This window comes from Oxyura jamaicensis, chromosome 2 (genome assembly GCF_011077185.1).
Source record: "Oxyura jamaicensis isolate SHBP4307 breed ruddy duck chromosome 2, BPBGC_Ojam_1.0, whole genome shotgun sequence".
NCBI lineage: Eukaryota > Metazoa > Chordata > Aves > Anseriformes > Anatidae > Oxyura > Oxyura jamaicensis.
The window spans coordinates 38,561,696-38,581,232 of record NC_048894.1 but is presented as its reverse complement, the minus strand read 5'-3'; the positions used below and the strand labels follow the sequence as shown (position 1 = coordinate 38,581,232).

At 34.7% G+C, this 19,537-nt stretch overlaps 1 protein-coding gene across 1 annotated transcript in view; it reads right to left on the bottom strand.

Moving 5' to 3' along the window:
• Positions 1-19,537, bottom strand: part of KCNH8 (potassium voltage-gated channel subfamily H member 8) — a 194,115-nt gene that overhangs the window by 28,125 nt on the left and 146,453 nt on the right. Inside the window, exons 8-11 of the mRNA XM_035316085.1 lie at positions 17,033-17,230; positions 12,553-12,752; positions 10,166-10,415; positions 6,007-6,221 (exon numbers count right to left, since the gene is read on the bottom strand). Of these exons, the coding sequence (XP_035171976.1) occupies positions 6,007-6,221; positions 10,166-10,415; positions 12,553-12,752; positions 17,033-17,230 (863 nt within the window). The remainder of the gene's footprint in view (positions 1-6,006; positions 6,222-10,165; positions 10,416-12,552; positions 12,753-17,032; positions 17,231-19,537) is intronic.

Here is a 19,537-nt window from a genome sequence, read left to right as displayed (position 1 = left end):
AGAGGGAGGGGGGAGGGTGAGCGAACGGCTGTGTGGTGTTTAGCTGCCAGCCGGGTTAAACCACAACACACATGTAGAGGTAGAAAGGCATCTACACCTTCCCTGAAGGTGTTTAAGGAAATGTTGGATGTGGTACTTGGTTACATGGTTTAGTGGGTAATATTGGTGGTAGGGGTGGTTGGACCAGATGATCTTGGAGGTCTTTTCCACCTTAATGATTCTAGGACTTGTTCCATAGAAATAAAGAAGCTGAGCTGTGTAAGTGAGGTTGTATGAGTGCTGTGTAGTTCTGCAATGGGGTATTTATTCTGGGAAGATGAAGAAGGAAAGCAAAGAAGAAGAAAAGTGTTTTTTTCTTTTTTTTTTTTTTCCTAAAAAAAAAGTAAAACAAACAAACAAACAAACAGAAAAAAGTCCTGGCAGTCCCAGAAGCATGAAAGAAAAATCTGAGAAACTTTTAAAATGTAGAAGAGTGCTGAGCAGTATTGCACAGGAGCACTGACTGCACTGCAGTCCACGCATACAGGCAACTAAAAGAAAAAGGGAATATTTGGTCTGTGCAGCTGCCAAATATACATGGACTATAAAGAAAGGTAGTAAGCAGGAATCTAAGGTGCTTTATTTTTCATAATAATAATGCAGGTAAAGTATTAGACTTCTGCTGCTTTGTGTGATTTATTCACTTCTATATTCTACCTGTTGTGACAGCATTTACACAAAAACAAAAAAATGCTGTTGAGAGATCTCTCATTTTGCAGCATTTATACCTGTTATGCTACAGGCAATAAACACCAGTGAGTTACACCTACATTAATAGCACATGACCATCTGCCAGACAAGCTACCGACAAAGATGAGGGATTAACTGGAGGTATTTTGTTTTAAAAAAGCCAGAAGATTGTTTAAAAATTGTAAGTTATCCTCAAAGTTACCAAACCACACTGATAAATGTCAAAGTAAAACTTGTTAAATGTTCTTAATTAAACCACTCTTTTCTACACAGCTGATGAGTAATATGGTCAAACCCTCTTCCTTATTAAATAGATAGCTGGGATTATTTGGTAAATCTTCTATGAAAAGTATTTATTAAGAAAAGCATTTTGCAATGTTTTATTGTTCTACAATGCACAAGATGAGTTATGACCTACTCTGGAGTGGAGGAATTATGATTAAGTGAAGCAGTGTAGTAACAGCTGTTTAAGAAAATAATCATTTAAATACATAGGTTTTATTATAAATACCTGGGAAATCAGTAGGGTTTTTTTTTGACTCTGAAAGTCAAACATAAGAATAAGTAACCTTGTGACTGAAGTTACCATCATGTTTTCTTACTTTGCAATCTTTGCCAAAGTTAGAAGCAATCCTTTCCATAAAAACATGCTGATTTTTTTCCTTCAAAGCAATAGAATTGCAAATAGGATAATTTTGATCTGTTTCTTTAAAACAAGATACTATTTACTATGAAGAAAATAAAGATATATTTAAAAAAATGCTGGTTAATAATAGTTAATCAAATATGTAACGCTTCTGACTATATTGGAAAGCTGCATGAATAAATTCAACAGAGCTATATTAAAATATCTAGAAAAATCATGAAGAAATTATTTGTGTTAGATAATTAATCTACTAGCTGAAAAATAGACTGTGGATAGGCAGACTTGCAGCTGAAATTTGTGTATGAACTCAAAATATCTTTTTCTCTATCCATCTTTTTATATTGTTATTATTATTTATTTGCCTACAGGACCAAAACCACTAGTTGACACACAAAAGAAGAGAGAAGTCTAGAAATAAACCAATTGAGAAATGAAATGGAATTATACTCTTAAAATACGTGCTTAGTGCTTTACTAGAATGAACCAGAAAACTCAGCCTAGAGCAGAATCTGTAGACATTATTCTTCTGAAACTATTAATTCTGTTATATGCTCCAGAGCTTAAAGCTGTTTTCACCTTTAAGAACAATTGTTTTGGTCAGATTTCCCAATAGAAAAGGGTAATTTGTTTGGTATTGCTATTAGCAACATGAACTTCATTATATTAAAAACAAACAAAAAAACACAACTCAAACATAAAATTTTTAAAAAATCTAATTACCAGCCTCTCCAAAATACAAGCATTAAGCCCCAGTTTGTCAGCCAATGCATTTTCTTTGGGGGAAAATATAAATCCTTGGTTGCCTTTTAAAATCTATTTTTTTGTCTATTTACTTATTTTTATTATCAAGGAGCTATGCTATAATAAGAATGTTCCCAAATGGAGGAAGAATATACCACTTTTCTAGTGCAATCTGTTATTATCTCTAATTTACACTGTGGATAGACTCCAACAATGCAGTCCTTCCCCCTATTTTGGAGATCATTTTCATTTTAAAGAGTGTCTCCTCCTCCTTTGGGGGTAGGGAGAAAGAAAGCTCTCTGTAAGAGACAGAACAGTACTTTTAAAACTACAAAAGAAAAAAAAATATTCCTATTAATTACAAATCATGTCAAAAAGACAGTGCTTTTAATCTTCAAGAATATCATCTTTTCTTTTAGAAATGGCACATATTGATAGTGCTCTAGTGAGTTAATACGTGTGTGCCTGCATGCTTCTTATCTTCCTTTGGGACTTCATTACAGCTTGAGAGATGGCATAGGTGTCAAGGAGGACTCTTGTACTTTGCATCAGTCTGGCTGTAACCAGCTCTTTTTTTTTTTTTTTTTTATGAGTCATGACACCTACACTATAGACACTTCTTTGTAGACAAAAGAAATAGTAACAACTATTGGGTTACCTAGCCCACAAAAATATTGTGTAAGTATTTACCTATTCTAAGCTTCTTATAATTAAGAGTTATGAACATTTGTTACTGCTCTCTCTATAATACAGCAAGATTTCCAGGGCTCGCAGATAGCAAAAATCATTTCCAGTTTCTTTCATATAATTGTACTTGTTGTAAGAATCTTCTTCTGACTGCCTAGCTTTATCAAATCAGGCATCTAGCCCTCTAGCTGCCTGCTCTGTATACAATCTGTAATATATAATGCAAAATATATGGTTGAGGAGGTTGCTGTAATCTTTATCACTTAGCAAACTATTTCATGGCTATGATGGATGTCAGAGTCGCAGCCCTAAAAAAGTTGCTTGAAACACCAGAATGCCTGAATTGTGTTAACATCACAACTCCAGCTATCAAACAAATTAATTTTTCCTAGTTGTGCTGAATTAATTTTGTATGTTTACAAAAATGAGCTTCTCCAGCAAAATTCAGTAAAGAAAACAAAGGACAGAATACATATAATCAACACAGACTTTTTCCTAATTCACATCTTTCTGTGATGTGAATATATAAAAAGATGGTATAATAGTACTGACAGAGTGATTGCACAACCATTAAAGTTTATACTCATATATCTCTTAAGGACTTTTGTTTTTAGTACTAATATGAGGAACCACTGAAACTTTTTCTCTGTATTTTTGTATCTGTTTCCATTATTCATTAGAAGGTGAAATAGCTACATGATTGCCAGCTCCTGTACTTAAAATCCCCTGAGCTTTTCTTTTAAATTACTTAAACAGCTCTTTCAATCTTTCTATAACCAGATAGCTGCAGTTTCTACTTGATATTGGGAGGAAATATAGTTACAGCTCTTTGTTTTAATGAAAAGTGGCTGTGGAAATCCCGGAGCCTTTTCCACCATTATACCTTACTTGGATTTTACTGCAGATGGAGCTCATCACTATATGCACTTTTAGATCTCCAAATGAGCCAAGAAAACAAAATGAAACCGAAACAAGCAAACAAACCAACAAAAACCTTTTCATAGAAATTTCTGTGTGGTAGGGTAGTTACACAATTTGGAGGTTTGACAGTAGGATCAGGAAACTCATGATTACTTCTGTCACTTTTTGGTCCACTTAGCTCTAATTCGGTTCAAAGTTCTTCAGTTTTTTGTGTTAAGAGTTCAAACAGCACAAGGAAGAGGATTATGGATAACCAAGACTACATTTTTCTGCTGCATTGCATTTTAATGATGGCTTAAAGTATTTGGAAATCTGCAACCAAAAGCAGTTTTGGTGGACAGTGACTAAAAAAGGTTTTACATCAGGTCTGAGAGGCACTTGTCAAAGTCATGCTATGTCATGTTATTTCAATCTGTAGTTCATCTGACCCTAGACTGAAAGGCACTTGGCTAATTGTAGTGGGGAAATTCATGCTTTTTCACTCTGTAGATCACCTGGCTCTAAATACTGCTACTGATCAATTTTCAGAAGCATTAAATTCACATTCAATTTCAAAATTGTATTCATGTGAGACATTCAAGGAAAAACAGAATGAGAAGCTGACTTACTCAAATGAATCAATCTATTTTTTAACTATGGAAAAACTCTCAAACCTAAAACTTTCTATAAAGCTGGAAAAGACACAAACACACACAAAAGTAAAATCTCCCTATCTTAGAGTGTTTAGTGTCACAGCTGCCAAATTCTCCCATAGCACCATTCCCAAGACATAATGCTGTATTTAAAAGATGTCATGTTTTCATGCACACACATTTTACTTCTGAAAACCTTCTTAATATTCTGTGAGAGTAAACCATCAGATAACTCAGATAATAGATTATCTCTGTGTGCAAGTTATCTATATAGATGTGGTATTTTCTAGGAACTGCACTCCTAGGTGTGCACAGCAAGTAAGTTTTTGACTCAGCACACTTTGCTATAGCCATAGGCATCTTTCATCATTTGGTGAGCCCTGTTTTTGTACTAGTAATATTTTTGCCACCCTATACCTACTGTTCATCCTTATTGATAAATAAAATGATTGGAGCAGAAATCAGATGCACGTGACCAAGATTAGTACTGCTGCAAAAGCAATACCAGTGGATGGCCTAGTTAACTCCAGGATGTAGGAGGAACTGAAACTAATATTAACTGTCTTGCGTTCTCTCAGCTTATATATGCCTGTGACATTGGATGTTAATCAGTCTCCGGATCTTCTTCTTTTCCCCTTTAATTTTAAAATAATAGATTATACCATGAAAATACAGTGTATATCCACAAATTCTGAAAATGTTTTCTTCATTAAAATGTAATAATTTATTTGGTATTTCCTTCAGAGCTTTAAATCCCATATTCTAAAGTGAGCATGAGGAGGGTCTTTACCTCTCTGCATTCACGGGGCTGATGTAAGTTTGCTCTCAGTAGAGAATCTGTGCATCATGCAGGCATCTCCAACTGGGAGGGGCTGTCCTTAGATTTATAAAAGTTGAATGCGTTTGCAGCTGGTACGATGACCCCCCCAGATTTGTCAGCATACAGAAAAGCATGAAGCAATACCTATTAGCCAAGCAACGAGCCACCCTTCATAACACTGAGTTAACAGTGAGCCTATGTTAAATAGAGGATAATGGTCCCACAAGGCATGAAGTTTCTAAGCCTTGCAATACTTTGAATACTTGAAAATACTTTGGTAAGTCTATCCTGAAGTCTTTCAGCAATGCGCTATCTGAAATTTCTTGTTGGTTATTTGAGCTTTCACATTAAGTCGCTCATTGAAATGGAAAAACACTTTTCAGTTTCAGTATGATAAGAAAAAAAAACAACTTTCTTACTTTGAACATGTGAAAATATTCTTAAATATGAAGCAATCCATGTTCATTAGACTGGAACATGGGGTTCTAGAAAAGGTATAGTTAAATACTTTTTTTTGGACACATGCTTTATATAATTGTGAATTGTAAACATTAGCAAAAAAAATGACAAAATACTAAAGAAGTATGTTCTCTCAAATGAGGTTTTCTATAGAAAAATGAGAAGCAGAGAACATGTTCTCTGTTTATGATCTGTTCAACTGATCAACAATTCATACAGATAACGATTGAATTATCAAACATATTGAACAAGTGATCCTTTTAACGTAATCTATGTATTATTTCTTTACTGTGGTGAAATTATGATTACAGGCTAAAGCATGAGAAACACCTTAAAGTTAACAATAGCTATGAAGACTTAAAGATACTTACATCACTTTCATGACCTTCTCTTAGATTGTATGTGAGATCATGCTGTATGTCTTCAACAAACTTGTGAGCATACTCTGGGTAAAGATCAAGCACTTCAAAGAGACCTTTGAGGATAATGCATTGGAGGTCACAATATGTTAGAGCTTTAACGTCTGCATTTGTTTTAATAACTTGATCCCTAATGGATAGGTTTGCTCCAATTAAATCTCCTTTACCTGAAAGAAAATATGAAAGCAATCATCTTGAAAACATGAATTCTTGACTACTGTTTTGAATCATAACTCTGTTTAACAACTGCTAAATTTAAAACCCATAGTTGCTAATGAATTTTTAAATTAATAACATTCACAAGTATAGCTATCTACGGGCTTTCTCTGATTTTTGCAGGGAGAATGTTACATACAATTAATGGGAGGTACAAAGACTCATTTCTATACACGTAAATATCTCATTTAAGAGAGCAATCAAGTAAATATGTAAAAAAAAATTACACGAGTAATTAATATCAGGTGAAATTTTGTAAGTCAAAAATTGAAGACCATATTTCTTGCTTGTTGACATGATTAGTTGTAGATCCTCAATTCAAATGAAACCTTTACTAAGAATATGTATTATAAAACTTTTGCAAGTTCTGATACTTATAGTTGTATAGATGCACTTCATGATGTATATTAATTGTACAAGGTAATAAATATATAGCCCAATAGTACTTCTTCCAAGAAAAAATAATGAATTCTTAAGCCATTATATTTTCATTTATGGGCAACTGACCATGTGTTGAAGAGCATAAAAATTTTCTAATAAAAAAGCTTGCATAACATCTGATCTGAGGTATTATGTCCAAAGAGCAGTCATTGAACCAGAGATCTTCCTCTAAAGTTAGTGCAGATGGTCTTTATTGAAGACCTCAACAGTGCAATCGAGTGCACTCTTGGTGAGTTTATGGACTACACCAAACTGGGGAAAGTGACCGATATACTTGGGGAAAAGTTGTTATTCAGGGGATCTTAACAAGCTGGCCAAAAAAACGTCTCCCCACAGCAATATGGGCTGGGGTCTGACCAGCTGGAAAACAGCTCCTCAGAAAAGAGCATGGGGATTGTCATAGACAAGTTGAACATAAGCCAACAACGTGCCCTTGCAGAAAAGAAGGCCAAGAGCATCCTGGGCAGCATTAGTAAGAGTATAGCCAACAGGTTCCAGGGAAGTGACAGGAAACCCTTTGTATTTCACTTTTCAGACTACATCTGGAATATCATGTCCAGTTTTGGGTTTCCAAGTAGGAGATGGAGTGTTGACATACTGGATTAAATCCAGAAAAGGTCATGAAGACAACCAAGGACTGGAGAACATAATGCATGAGGAGAGACAGCTCTAAGCAAGTGAAACAAAAGTGGCCCAAACCAGTTGGGTGGCTTTCAGAAGTCTCTTCTAATCTTACATTAGTTTGAGATCAGTGAGTAATAAGTGAAGACTGTAAAATCTGAAAATCCACACAGCATGTGATTCTACCTGGATATTACACAGAAAATGTTCATAAAGAGTAATTTAAATGAAACAGACAACCATTCCTAAAGTGATTTAAAAAAGATAATTTGCTTTATACTGCTTGTGAATTTTTTTTTTTCCTATTTACCTGGCGATTGTTCAACTTTCTTAAAAATGCTTATCATAAGCCCAGTATACCCAGGAGTTTTGCTCTAGGAATATATATACCTTTGTGTTTTTTTAAAATTGAAGTTAGTGTGAGAACTAGTACTAGCTCAAGTTAATCTGAGAAAAGCAATGACAAGTAATGACAAAGTAATATATTTTCTGTTTGCTCATCACATGGTGTAATGTTTACATTATCAGATATACTGTAAATCTAATTGATGAAATCTAATTAATCTAATGAATGAAATAATATTAGTCTGAAGGACACTATATTTGCTCTGGTATATGCTTACATATGCTTTTGAATGAAAATCATGTAGCAAAGACTGTAGCTAATAAGCTGAAGATTCGTTAGAATTATGGCACAAGTGAGATAACTGTACCTTTAATAACAGCATTTGTTATATAAACAGAGTAATGTATGTTGTTATTAGTAGCTCTCTCTCTCTCTCTTTTTTTTTTTTTTTTTTTTTTTTAATTGGAGAACACATTCATTTGTAAGGGCTTATGTGGAAACATCTTTTTGATAATAAATCTGGGACATATAGTCAAAATTATTAATTTCTCCTCTTCACGTGTATCTTCGCAATCACTTATGTCTAATATTTTTAAACAAATATAAGATGTATTCTCAATGCTAAGTTTATTTTCTTTTTTCTTAAAAAGTATATTTTAAACTTCATTGTGAGATATCATGTAATAGTCTCAAAAGGAACCAAACAGTTGTATTTAATCAGATCATCTCTTATTGTACTGTTGGTATATTGCTTGTTAGTGAGAATATTTCAGCAACCAAAACATATTCCACCACAATTAGAATTGTGACAGAGTTATAAAACTGTTGTCTGGGAACTGCAAGTAATCAACATTTTCAGAAAAAAATAATCTGCTCTTTAGAATTTACATTAAATTAGTAAAACGGTTTCTCATTGGGACCTACAGGTATGACACAATCACCTTCTTCTAGTATTAATTAGGTCTAAATGATGAAGCTCCCATTCACTGGAATGAAACATTATTCATGGTGTCATGTTTATGTTTTTGCATTATGATTTCATTCACTTCTCTCAGAAATCCACTAATCTTTCCTTTTGTTGTCATTGTTACTATTACCAAATGAAGCTCTTATTAACATTTTCAGAAGTGTCTGAAAATGAAATTGTTAATGAAATCGTAATTCTAATGGAGGTAAGTCTTTACCTCTCGCTATACTTATGCTTTTTTTTTTTTTTTTTTTTTTTTTCCTAAGCCACACTTTATAGCTTTGATTTATGTGATCCAATAAAATAGAAGCATTCAAAAACCTCCTAATTACAAGCAAGTGTTAGAGTGATATGGACTGTCAATCTACTGGAATTAAAGAGTTATGAAACAAATAGAACATGTATCATATTTATATTAAAAAAAAATAAAGGCCAATCAAATGAATGCTAGTAAAATAAAGGAAATGTAATTGCAGAAGATCAGAAGTTTGCTTTATAGTGCAATCCCACAAAACAGGAAGGAAAGCATAAAGGAAATGTTCTTTTTAACTCTGCTTTATAAGAATATTAGAGGTTATTAGAAAGAAGAATATATTGAAATCTGCAGAAGCATTAAGATCATAATAAAATAATTCTTTTATATTTGGAGTAAAATTTTACATTTTACTTTATCAGAACACCTCATAAACATTAACTGAGACAAGTCTAATGGTCCTTTAGCTGAAGATAAAGGCAAGCTCTTTAATAGGCATTAGACTGAAGCCTATCACTGAAATTTACAGATAGAGATGCTTGACATTAGATAAGTCAAAGCACTCATCTAGCAAACCACCACTAAACAGAATTTATTAGAACAGAACTTCTGGCCTTCTTCTGTTCTAATATACTCGGATGAATTCTGGCAGCATGAATTATCTTGAAGTAACTCGTGGTAGAGCAAAGCCAACAATGTTTGCTTTTCACCAAATGGCTGTCGTACACGTGGTGTTCATATGCATTTATTAAAGAATGAGATTGGGCTCACATTGCTTGCTTTCATTTGAGAGCATTAGTGGGAACACTAACTGGGCACTAATTTGTGTTAACTGTTTAGGAACTAATATCAAATGTTCTCTGAGATATCCGTACTGTTGTCACATTTTGTGGAAAGTGCCAAATTATATCAAAAGCTAGCAAGGACCTAATTACATACAAAGGAGAGAAAAATAAGTGCAAGAAAATCAGACTACAAGCAAAATATTATACAGCTAATAAAATTAATATTTAAAGCTCTGTAGGACAAAAAAAAAATAAAAAGTTTAAACTAAAAGATTTAGGGATTGCCATAGAAGATTAATAGATGAATAGTAGATTTAAATCAGAATAAATTATTTCTCTCTGTCTCATTAGACTACTAGGATACACTAAGCCATCATTAGTATTCTGAGGATGACTGTGCTCTTTCATTAACATTAATCTTAACATAGCTGGCTACTTTGGAGGACCATTCTTTCTCTTTGAAGCTATGATCATGACCATACCGAGAATCGCCAGCACCGTGCTGTCCTTCAGGACTTCCATGGAACCTGAGCACACAAAGTAGATCGCTTGCAGGGCATCTCCCTGCCGGAGGAGGTATTCCCCAGGAGCACAGAAGGAGGTTTTGATATGCAGAGACAGAGACCTGAGGCAACCACGGCTGGCACACTCAAAAAGAGAGAGCTGCAAAATCTCCTTGTTCAAGTGCATGGTGATATCTGAACGCAGCTCATCTGGGAAATCTTTTAAAAGCTGCACCAAAAGAAAAAAAAATAAATAGAAAAAGGGAGAGAAAGAGAAATAGGAGTGAAAATATGTGCTACGTTTTAGTAAATCTTTACACTGATAAACACTGATAAATTCTTGGAACAAAACATGATTAAAAATATGTCTTTAAGCAATAAAATAAAATAAAATAAAATAACTAAAATAAAATAAAATAATCATCCCAGTAGTCTGTGGAAGAACTCCCCAAATGCACAATTTAACCTTGTTTGAGTTCCCAGCTGTTAGACCAAAAGTATACTCTCTGGGTATATAATTTTGTATATAGTAGCATATACTATAAAAACAGCAAAAGTGAACTTGGTTTAGATTTTCTTTAAAAAGTTTATATAAAATTCATGAATAAGCCTTTTGTATGGTAAAACTAGTGGAAGAGGAATAACTAACTCAGAAAACAAAAACAAACAAAAACCCACCTCTATATAGTTCACGCCTAAACTTTTAAATTATTATTATTATTTATTTATTATTATTATATTTCTTATGATGTTGCAATTAGACACTGAAGAAGAGGTGGGAAAGAAATACTGACAAAGATGCACATGCAGAACCTATGGAAACTAAAACAAAGACCTATTTCTAGGTTTTCCTATTTTTATTTAGTTTTAATTCTAGGCAAATTCCTACTGTTGCTTGGCCAACGCATAATAATATCTCTCTATATATTTTACAAAAGATCTGTTGGAAGGTGGCAAAATTAAGAGAAACATCTTTCTGCTCAGAGATGTCTCCTGAGAATAATATACAGCTGACCAAATGTGTATATATAAATGTGCATTTAACCACAAAAATTTCAGGTGAGGCTTTTAAAAAATGTTGAAGTGGTTTTAAGAGTCAGTCCCTTGAAGCAAAGTATACTGCTTGCTTATGGACAGAGCTCTGGACAGGCAAGCTGCAAGCCTACAACCATGGTGCTCTCTGTCGTCTGAGGGGATCTCATGCCTGAGCAATGTAGTCAGCCAACACTTGACCAACAGTGCTCAGACAAGATAGTTTGTGGAGGGGAATCAAAGCATAAAACACTGACGGTCTCTCCAGAGGCTTCTGCTGTTGTACAATAGTCATTGACTTTGTCAATGACAAGATTAAGGTACAGAAGGTACAGAAACTGAATCTGATCCTTAACCAAATTTAATAAAGTTTGGATATCAAAGGTTTTTTTTGTTTTGTTTTGTTTTGTTTTTGTTTTTGTTTTTTTTTTTATATATATATATATATATACATATAACTGAAGATCTTACTAGGTTCCTTTTGTTGCTAGGATGCTGTTGAAGATCCCATTTGTTGTTGTTGTTGTTGTTGTACACACTACATGAAGAGTCTATCAGGAAAAGAATGTTCTCAACCCAAAATCTTTTTGCTTGCTTGTGTAGAGGCCAATGAGTTTTATAATGACAGATGTAACAAGAGCTCTGAAGGGAACCATTCGTTCAAATAACACTCCAGTAGAGAAAAAAAAATATTTCTCCCACAGTATAGTAATACATAACCTGGATAAGTCATTTAGAACAAGCGAACAAAGACACAGCCAGAAATCTGCCCTTTGTTTGTTACTGTCATGTCACTTTCTGCAAATTAGTCAGTATTTGAAAATATAGGGAAATGAATAACTTAAGCATTCAGACAATATCTTTCAGGCCAAACCACTTGTTTACAGGAATGCAAAGCACAAAAGAAAATGAAGAAGGGAGGAAAGGACAGTAAAATCACCCTCCCTTAAAAACAAACAGAAAAAACAACAACAACAACAACAACAAAAAAGTAGATTTTTTTTGTGTGTTTGGTGAAAGGTAAAGAGCTCACTGGAATGTTTCTTGTATCATGCTGAAGGTTTCTGATGAATGTCTCTTCAACAGTTCTAAATTAAGAAGGACTCTGAATTTTTAATATATATGCTAATTATATTATATTTTAATATTTATTATTAACATACTTAGATTCTTCAATAACATTTCCCTCCTGGGACAACACAGCTTCATTTTTAGACATGTTCTTTTTTATATGTAATTTCACAGAAAACACGGTATCACAGATGGAAACCCTGCTCATTCCAAGTCAGCAGTCAAATCTATCAAACACACAACCCCCTCCCTCAATTGGTTACCTCATTGGAATCAATTCCATTATTGACAGACCATGTAGTTTGGAAATATTCAAGCATCCTTTGCTTTAGCTGCTGTGGCAGGTGATGGACCCGTATAAAATCCTTCAGATCCTTGGTTCTTGTGTGATAAAGGGACCATCTGGAGTACATCCTCTGAATTATGGCAGTCACATTGCCAAACACCAAGGCATGCATCAGAGCTAGGGAGGACAGAAATTATGTGCAATGTGGAGTGACTTGTTGATCATTAAAATGCAACAGAAAATAAACACAATTTTCACAGAAAATCAGTTTCCTGATTAATAGATAAAATAAAGCTTGAGTATAAGACTCCATGAGAAATATACAGGAGTGTTCATATTATTCATTTCTAGTTATAGTCATGGGACAGGATAGACCCACATCTTTTGCTATCTAGTCAGCGTAATACAAAATAATGCCCAAGACTAGGAAGTTTATAGTCTAAAAGACTATAAGGTTTATAGTCTAAGAAAAAAGGAAACAGTTATACAAATGTAGGCAGGCTTATTCAGGAAATAATGAAAAACTATTAAACAGTACAAAGACTAGACTCAATAAACTAAATAAATTGTAATATATTTCAAAGAAGTCATGCAAATAAATACAATAGCAGAGCATATATGAATCCAACAGGGACTATGTGTAATGGAATGAGATGTAAACAGCATTTAAAGATGTATCGTATTCTGGGAAACAAGATGTTAAAAAAAAAAAAAAAAAAAGGAAAAAGGCTTTGTAATGTATAAAGTAAAAATTAATGTAAAAAAAAAAAAAAAAAGGTACATTCAAACTCACAACCTGATTTCTTATGTTGTTTGAGAAGGTCAAATATGGTGTGAAATTGTTTATCAGAAAGTTCTGACATCCAGGAGTTTGCCTGTAATTAGAGACTGTCTTGGGAATAAAAATACCAGAATCAAAATTGAAGAAATGCCTGCAGATACAGCGCATCTGGGTTCATATGTGCAGAAATGTGTTTGCTGATTATCAGTGGACAAAATTATTGTAGATTGTCTGTCATGTGGTATCGATCTGAGGTATATAATATACACATTTACAAATTGTTTATTGAAAAAAAACTATTAAAGAACTTGATTATTACTCTTAAGGGACATCTAGCTTTATAGTGCTTGAAAGGAAGCAGACAGACTCCTCAGAGTAGCAAAGGAATTGGTTTATAAACATGACAAGCAAGACATTGACCTCGTATGGCAATTTATAGATGTCCAGGGTAAGCAGAGAGAAACAAGGGGAGAAGGAGAAGGAAACGATGTATTTTGATGGTTAATCATACTTTCTTATTGTAGAAATAGGCAGAAAGTTCCATGGTTTAGAGAGCAGAAAAATTTTACAGGCTGAGTCAAACAAAAAGGAGCTAGTAACAATATATATGTCTTTATTGTGAAGGGAAGGCAGAAAAATGTAGAAAGCACTGAAGTGTCATGCAGTTTCACAACACAGAATGCATTTAGAGGTGATTCACTGATATGTTTAAGTCAATACAAGTCCATTAGTAAAAGAAGATAAATGAACAGCACAGAACTAAAAGGTTCTGATGTGAATATTAGAAAAAGCATGTATAATTGTAAGAACTGTAATTTCTAAGAAGAACCAGCTGGATCAAGCAAACATTGTTACTGATGGTGCAGTGCATTATTAAGTCACTAATGAAGCTTAGGCAACAAAATACAGCAGATTGGTGTAAAGTTAGATACAGGATATTATAGTAGAAATATTCACTTGGGTCTGAAACAATTCAGCCAGATATAGCCAAACAGACTGAAGACGGTGTAGCACTGTGTTTTAAGAACATGATATTCACTTTAAAAAGAGGGGGGGAGGGATAAAGCAGTGTATGGATGTGGTGTATGGATGCATATGTAAAAATCACTTGTATTCTCGTCAGTCTCCCACAGGCTCCAGGGTTAGGAGGCGAACAGTGTTGAGATCTCTGTGATGTTTTAATGGGCACAAATATCATAAAGAATTGTTAATATAGGAGAATCTATCTTTGCATATGTATACTGGAAGACAACTGCTACTGATGATGACAATCTATTCCTGTCTGTGATCGCCGTTAGATTTCTTTATTAAAGAATCAGACACCCACCCTACTTTCTGTAAAATATTAATCTATTCTCTAAAATGAAGTAAGACAAATTAAAAACTTCTAGGAACCATATTTCATAAAGTGTCCTTAATTTGAATAGTTATTCTAAATTACATTTTTCTTGCTTAAGGAACAGAGGAACACCTCTGATCCCAGAATAAATATTCTGTGTATCCTAGGAATTCTGGTTAAGTTTTAATAAGTACATTTTGTCTCCAATTTTAAGAAGAAATATTACATATGAGGATGTCTTATCCTCACAATAATGCTTATCTTAATTGCAATTTTAAATCTATGCACAATGAGAATTAATACCAAGAGGCAGTGATGCACATTAAAGATGCACATACAAAGTACTGTTAAACCAAATCATGCTACCCATTCCACCTGAAATTTCATAAACTAATGGCTGGTTTAAATACCAAAAAAAAAAAAAAAATCATTTTTTTTCCTCAAGACATCACTTTTCACTAGGAAATTTTAAAATTAAATATCAGCCAAAACTACACTTCAAAGCATGCTTTAAGAAATGAAAATATATTATATGTTAAAGTATACATAGTAGTATTTTCTTCCTAATAGTTTTCAAAGCAGTCTGTGCTGCATGATGCCAACTACTTCAAGTTTCCCCCCTAGGCTGACTTACTCAAATAGGGTCTAAAATACAGTTCCTCAGAAAAATATCTGCAAAACAACCTGCTCTGCTTTCTTACCTGGATACATCTTGTTTCCTGGGCCCTCCCTGGTGTAAAGTCCTTCTGCTGCTGCTTCACAGAATCTTTACCTTTCACTTTTCAGTTCCCTCTTACTACATTCAGTCAACAAGTTCCTCACAATTTATTCAGTGTACAAACACATTAGATCTACCACTCAGTAAGATAAGGAATGAAAAAGAAATTTCTACAGCTGGATTAAATAAAAGTGTAGGATACTTTTATAGTATATTAAGTTTCCAAAAGGTCTACTATATCAAAATGAATTAAATATTCATCACTGTGTTATTCAGAATATTGCTGGTTTCTTGATATAAATGAATACTTCCTTCATTCCAACACATTTTATGTAGTGAAAGCCCCAATGCAGAGACCACATTGTATTTTAAAGCTGCATAATGTTATGCCAGCAGTAAATTAACGAGTTCTCTTTTTTTTTTTTTTCTGACATTGTCAAAATTAAAATGATACTATTATTGGATTCATTATATTATTAATGCTCATTTTGAGGACAGAGAAAAATGGCAATACTTCACTGAGCATTTTTAATACTACTGGGTGCTGCAGATATATAGTTTACAGGGTATTCATTATGTTCCTTAATTTCTGAGTGTCACGTTACCAATTTATTTTTGGCCAGTAAAATTTATGCTGTAAAATTGACAACCAGTGCCTTGCAGACGTGTTGTAGAAATGCTGGGTGGTAGAAATACCTACTAGTGTTTCTAGAACAGTTACGTAACCAGAGAAGATATGAGGGGGCCTTTTGTTCTTCACAGACATTGTGACATCTTTGAGATATGTGATGTGCACACTATGAAACTGAACAGCTATTTTTTTTTTTAAATATTTATTTATTTATTTATGGAAGAAGAATGTAGAGAGCTGCAGGTACCTTCTCTCCACTGTCTTGGGTTTACCAAGATCTGCAGGTGCCACTATCTTACTGGTGTTCCCAGGTACCTCAGTAGGAAAGTAAACCCAACAATAAGACTAGGTAATTAACATCAGTTACAAATACAGTGAAGAGCTCTAGGCATGACAAAAACACTGCAATTTTGAAGCAAATCTAAAGCAGTGATGTGGTAAAATCTACTTAGTGATAAATACACTGCTTTTTCCTTATGAAAATGCTCACCTATGGCTCACCCAATATTTTAGCTGGCTCTGTCCTGTCTCCACTGCCTTTGCTCTGGGATGGGTCCTGCAGATACAGATATACATGCAGCCAGATACACTTTTAAGCTGACATCCTCTCTTTGCCATTTTTCCCAGGGCTGGTGCAGGGACTGAACTGGAGCTGAACTTATTATTTAACTGACTGGAACTGTGTCTGGCATGTAACCAAAATGCAGATATTTCCAGGACACATCGCTGGCCCACACTCACTCACAATAGCTTGCATTTTACTGGGTAATGACTTTTGTTACCATAAATTATCAAAAGCTGGGAGATATGCCTGCTTCAGATGTTATCCAGTTTTAAACCCCACAAAATATTTCCTTCTTTTTGTCAATTTAAATGACAGTTTCTGTTTGTTTGATTTTGAATCAAAACCTAGCAAAATTTCAGCTCCTATTTTACTCACCTCTACTCTGCCCAAACTTTTTACATGATGCTTAGCATAAATACCTACCTCCTATCAGCATTGTGCAAATGGAGAAGATCTTTTCAGCATCAGTATTGGCTGAAACATTTCCAAACCCAACACTTGTGAGACTGCTGAGGGTGAAATATAGGGCAGCTATATAGGCACTTCTGATTGATGGGCCTCCCAGGGTATTGTTGTCATAGTAAGGAGACTCTATACGTTTTCCTAGCTCATGAAGCCAACCTGAAAAACAAATAATAAAAAACGACTGTTAAGGAATACTGACATCATGAATACTACACACTGTAGAACAATATGTCATTTAAAAATACTTATTTAGAAGACACTGCATTCTTCATACTATTCCAAGAATAAAAACATAATAAGAACAGAAACTGTAAGAACTTTTACAGCATATAAAGGACTGTTTCTCTAGAGTATTGTTTTTAATGTATGAGTATTTATGATAAGAACTGGATTTCTGTGTTGGAATCAAATGGTTTTGAATTGCATATTGCAAGTCTAATTAGCTAATTCACAAAATCCACTAAGGCACAGAAAAGACAAAAAAATATCATCTCCTAATAACACTGCAACAAAAAAAATCAACATTGATTTACTTTTTTTCCATTAATTAATTCTTGCAAAGCTTTCTGAGATTCTAAAACTAAATTGTTATAATTACATATTTAGAGCTTTTTATATGTTTCTCTTTACAGTAGAAAAGATTCAGAAAATAGAACACAACTTACAAACCAGAATTAATTTTCCAAAGATGCTTCAGTAAGTATTTTCTAAATTAATAATTTAATCTTTCTTTTCCTTTCTTTTCATTTTGCTAAATGAATGTAAGTGTGCTAGACAAAGTAGAATTAGATGCTGCCTCACAGACATTTCAAAAAAAAAAAAAAAAAAAAAAAAAAGCACAAATGGGAAAAAGTGTATGGTTCTTCTTTTGGAAAAGGAAAACAAACAACCTGAATGAGCTATGAGCTGCATAAATGTAATGATTTATACAAATCAAGTTAAATAAAGAAAATAATCAATTTATGAGCCTACTTAACTACTTAACTGTATGTTAAGCAGTTTGCTTGGGAGAGTGCGAATCCTTCCTGGATATTCACCTATAACCATCATAACAAAATATTCCTGGTACGCAGTTTGCTTTTAGAAAAAGTGGTAGGAGTCCCCCCTGTCCTAAGCTGAGAGCCTCAATAATTATGTCAAGTCATGTATGTACTGAAAGACTGAGCCACTTTCTGAAGCTTAACATCTCTCCCAGTTCACTCAACATATATTTCTTTATTTTGGATAAAGAATGAACCCAAGTAAGAACCAGGAATGAACCCAAGTATCAACCAGGGGAGCTCCTCTTGTACAGAATATTCAAAAAAGTAGGTGGTAAATTTTAAGAATCTGACTCAGTGCTTCCAAATAAGTTGGGGAAAAAAAGGTTTGTAAGTATTTTGATTGGATGGTCACACTCAAAGACTTATGGTGAACAGCCGAGTAGTGCTCCTCACGGGTCAGTATTGGGACTGGCACAATTTAATATCTTTGTCGGTGACATGGACAATGAAATTGAATGCACTCTTAGCAAGTCTGCTGATGACATCAAGGTGTGTGGTGCAGTCATCACGCTGGATGGAAATGGTGCCACCCAGAGGGACCTTGACGGGCTTGAGAGGTGGACTTCTGTAAACCTCATGAGGTTAAACAACTGCAAGGTCCTGCATCTGGGCTAGGGCAATCCTAAGTGCAAATACAGGCTGGGCAGAGAAGGGGTGGAAAACAGACCTGACAAAAAGGACCTGGGGGTGCTGGTTGATGAGAAACTTGACATGAGCTGATAATGTACAATTGCAGCCCAGAAAGCCAACTCTATATTTGGCTGCATCAAAAGCAGTGTGGCCGACAGGGTGAGGGACATGATTCTTCCACTCTGCTCTGCTCTTGTGAGACCCCACCTGGAGTGCTGTGTTCAGCTCTGCGGCCCCCAGCAAAAGAAGGACACGGAAGTTTTAAAACTAGTCCAGAGGAAGGCCACAAAGATGATCAAGGGACTGGAGCACCTGTCCTATGAAGGAGTTGGGGTTGTTCAGCCTAGAGAAGAGAAGGCTCTGGGGAGACATTATAGAAGCCTTCCAATACCTAAACGGGGCCTACAGGAAAGCTGGGTAGGGACTCTTTGTCAGGACGTGTAGTGCTGGGACTAGGGTTAAAGGCTTTAAACTAAAATATGGTAGGTTTAGATTAGATAATAAGGAGGAAATTCTTCACTGTGAGGGTGGTGAGGCACTGGAACAGGTTTCCCAAAGATTCAGATGCCCCATCCCTGGAAGTGCTCAAGGTCAGGTTGGATGGGGCTTTGATCAACCTGATTTGGTGGGAGGTGTCCCTGCCCATGGCTGGGAGGTTGGAACTAGATGATCTTTAAAGTCCTTTCCAACCCAAACCATTCTATCATTCCATTTACCCCCTAAAGCAGACTTGTTGAGTCACTACTGCTACCACACAGAGCCATCCTCAACACTACACTCTCTTGCATAC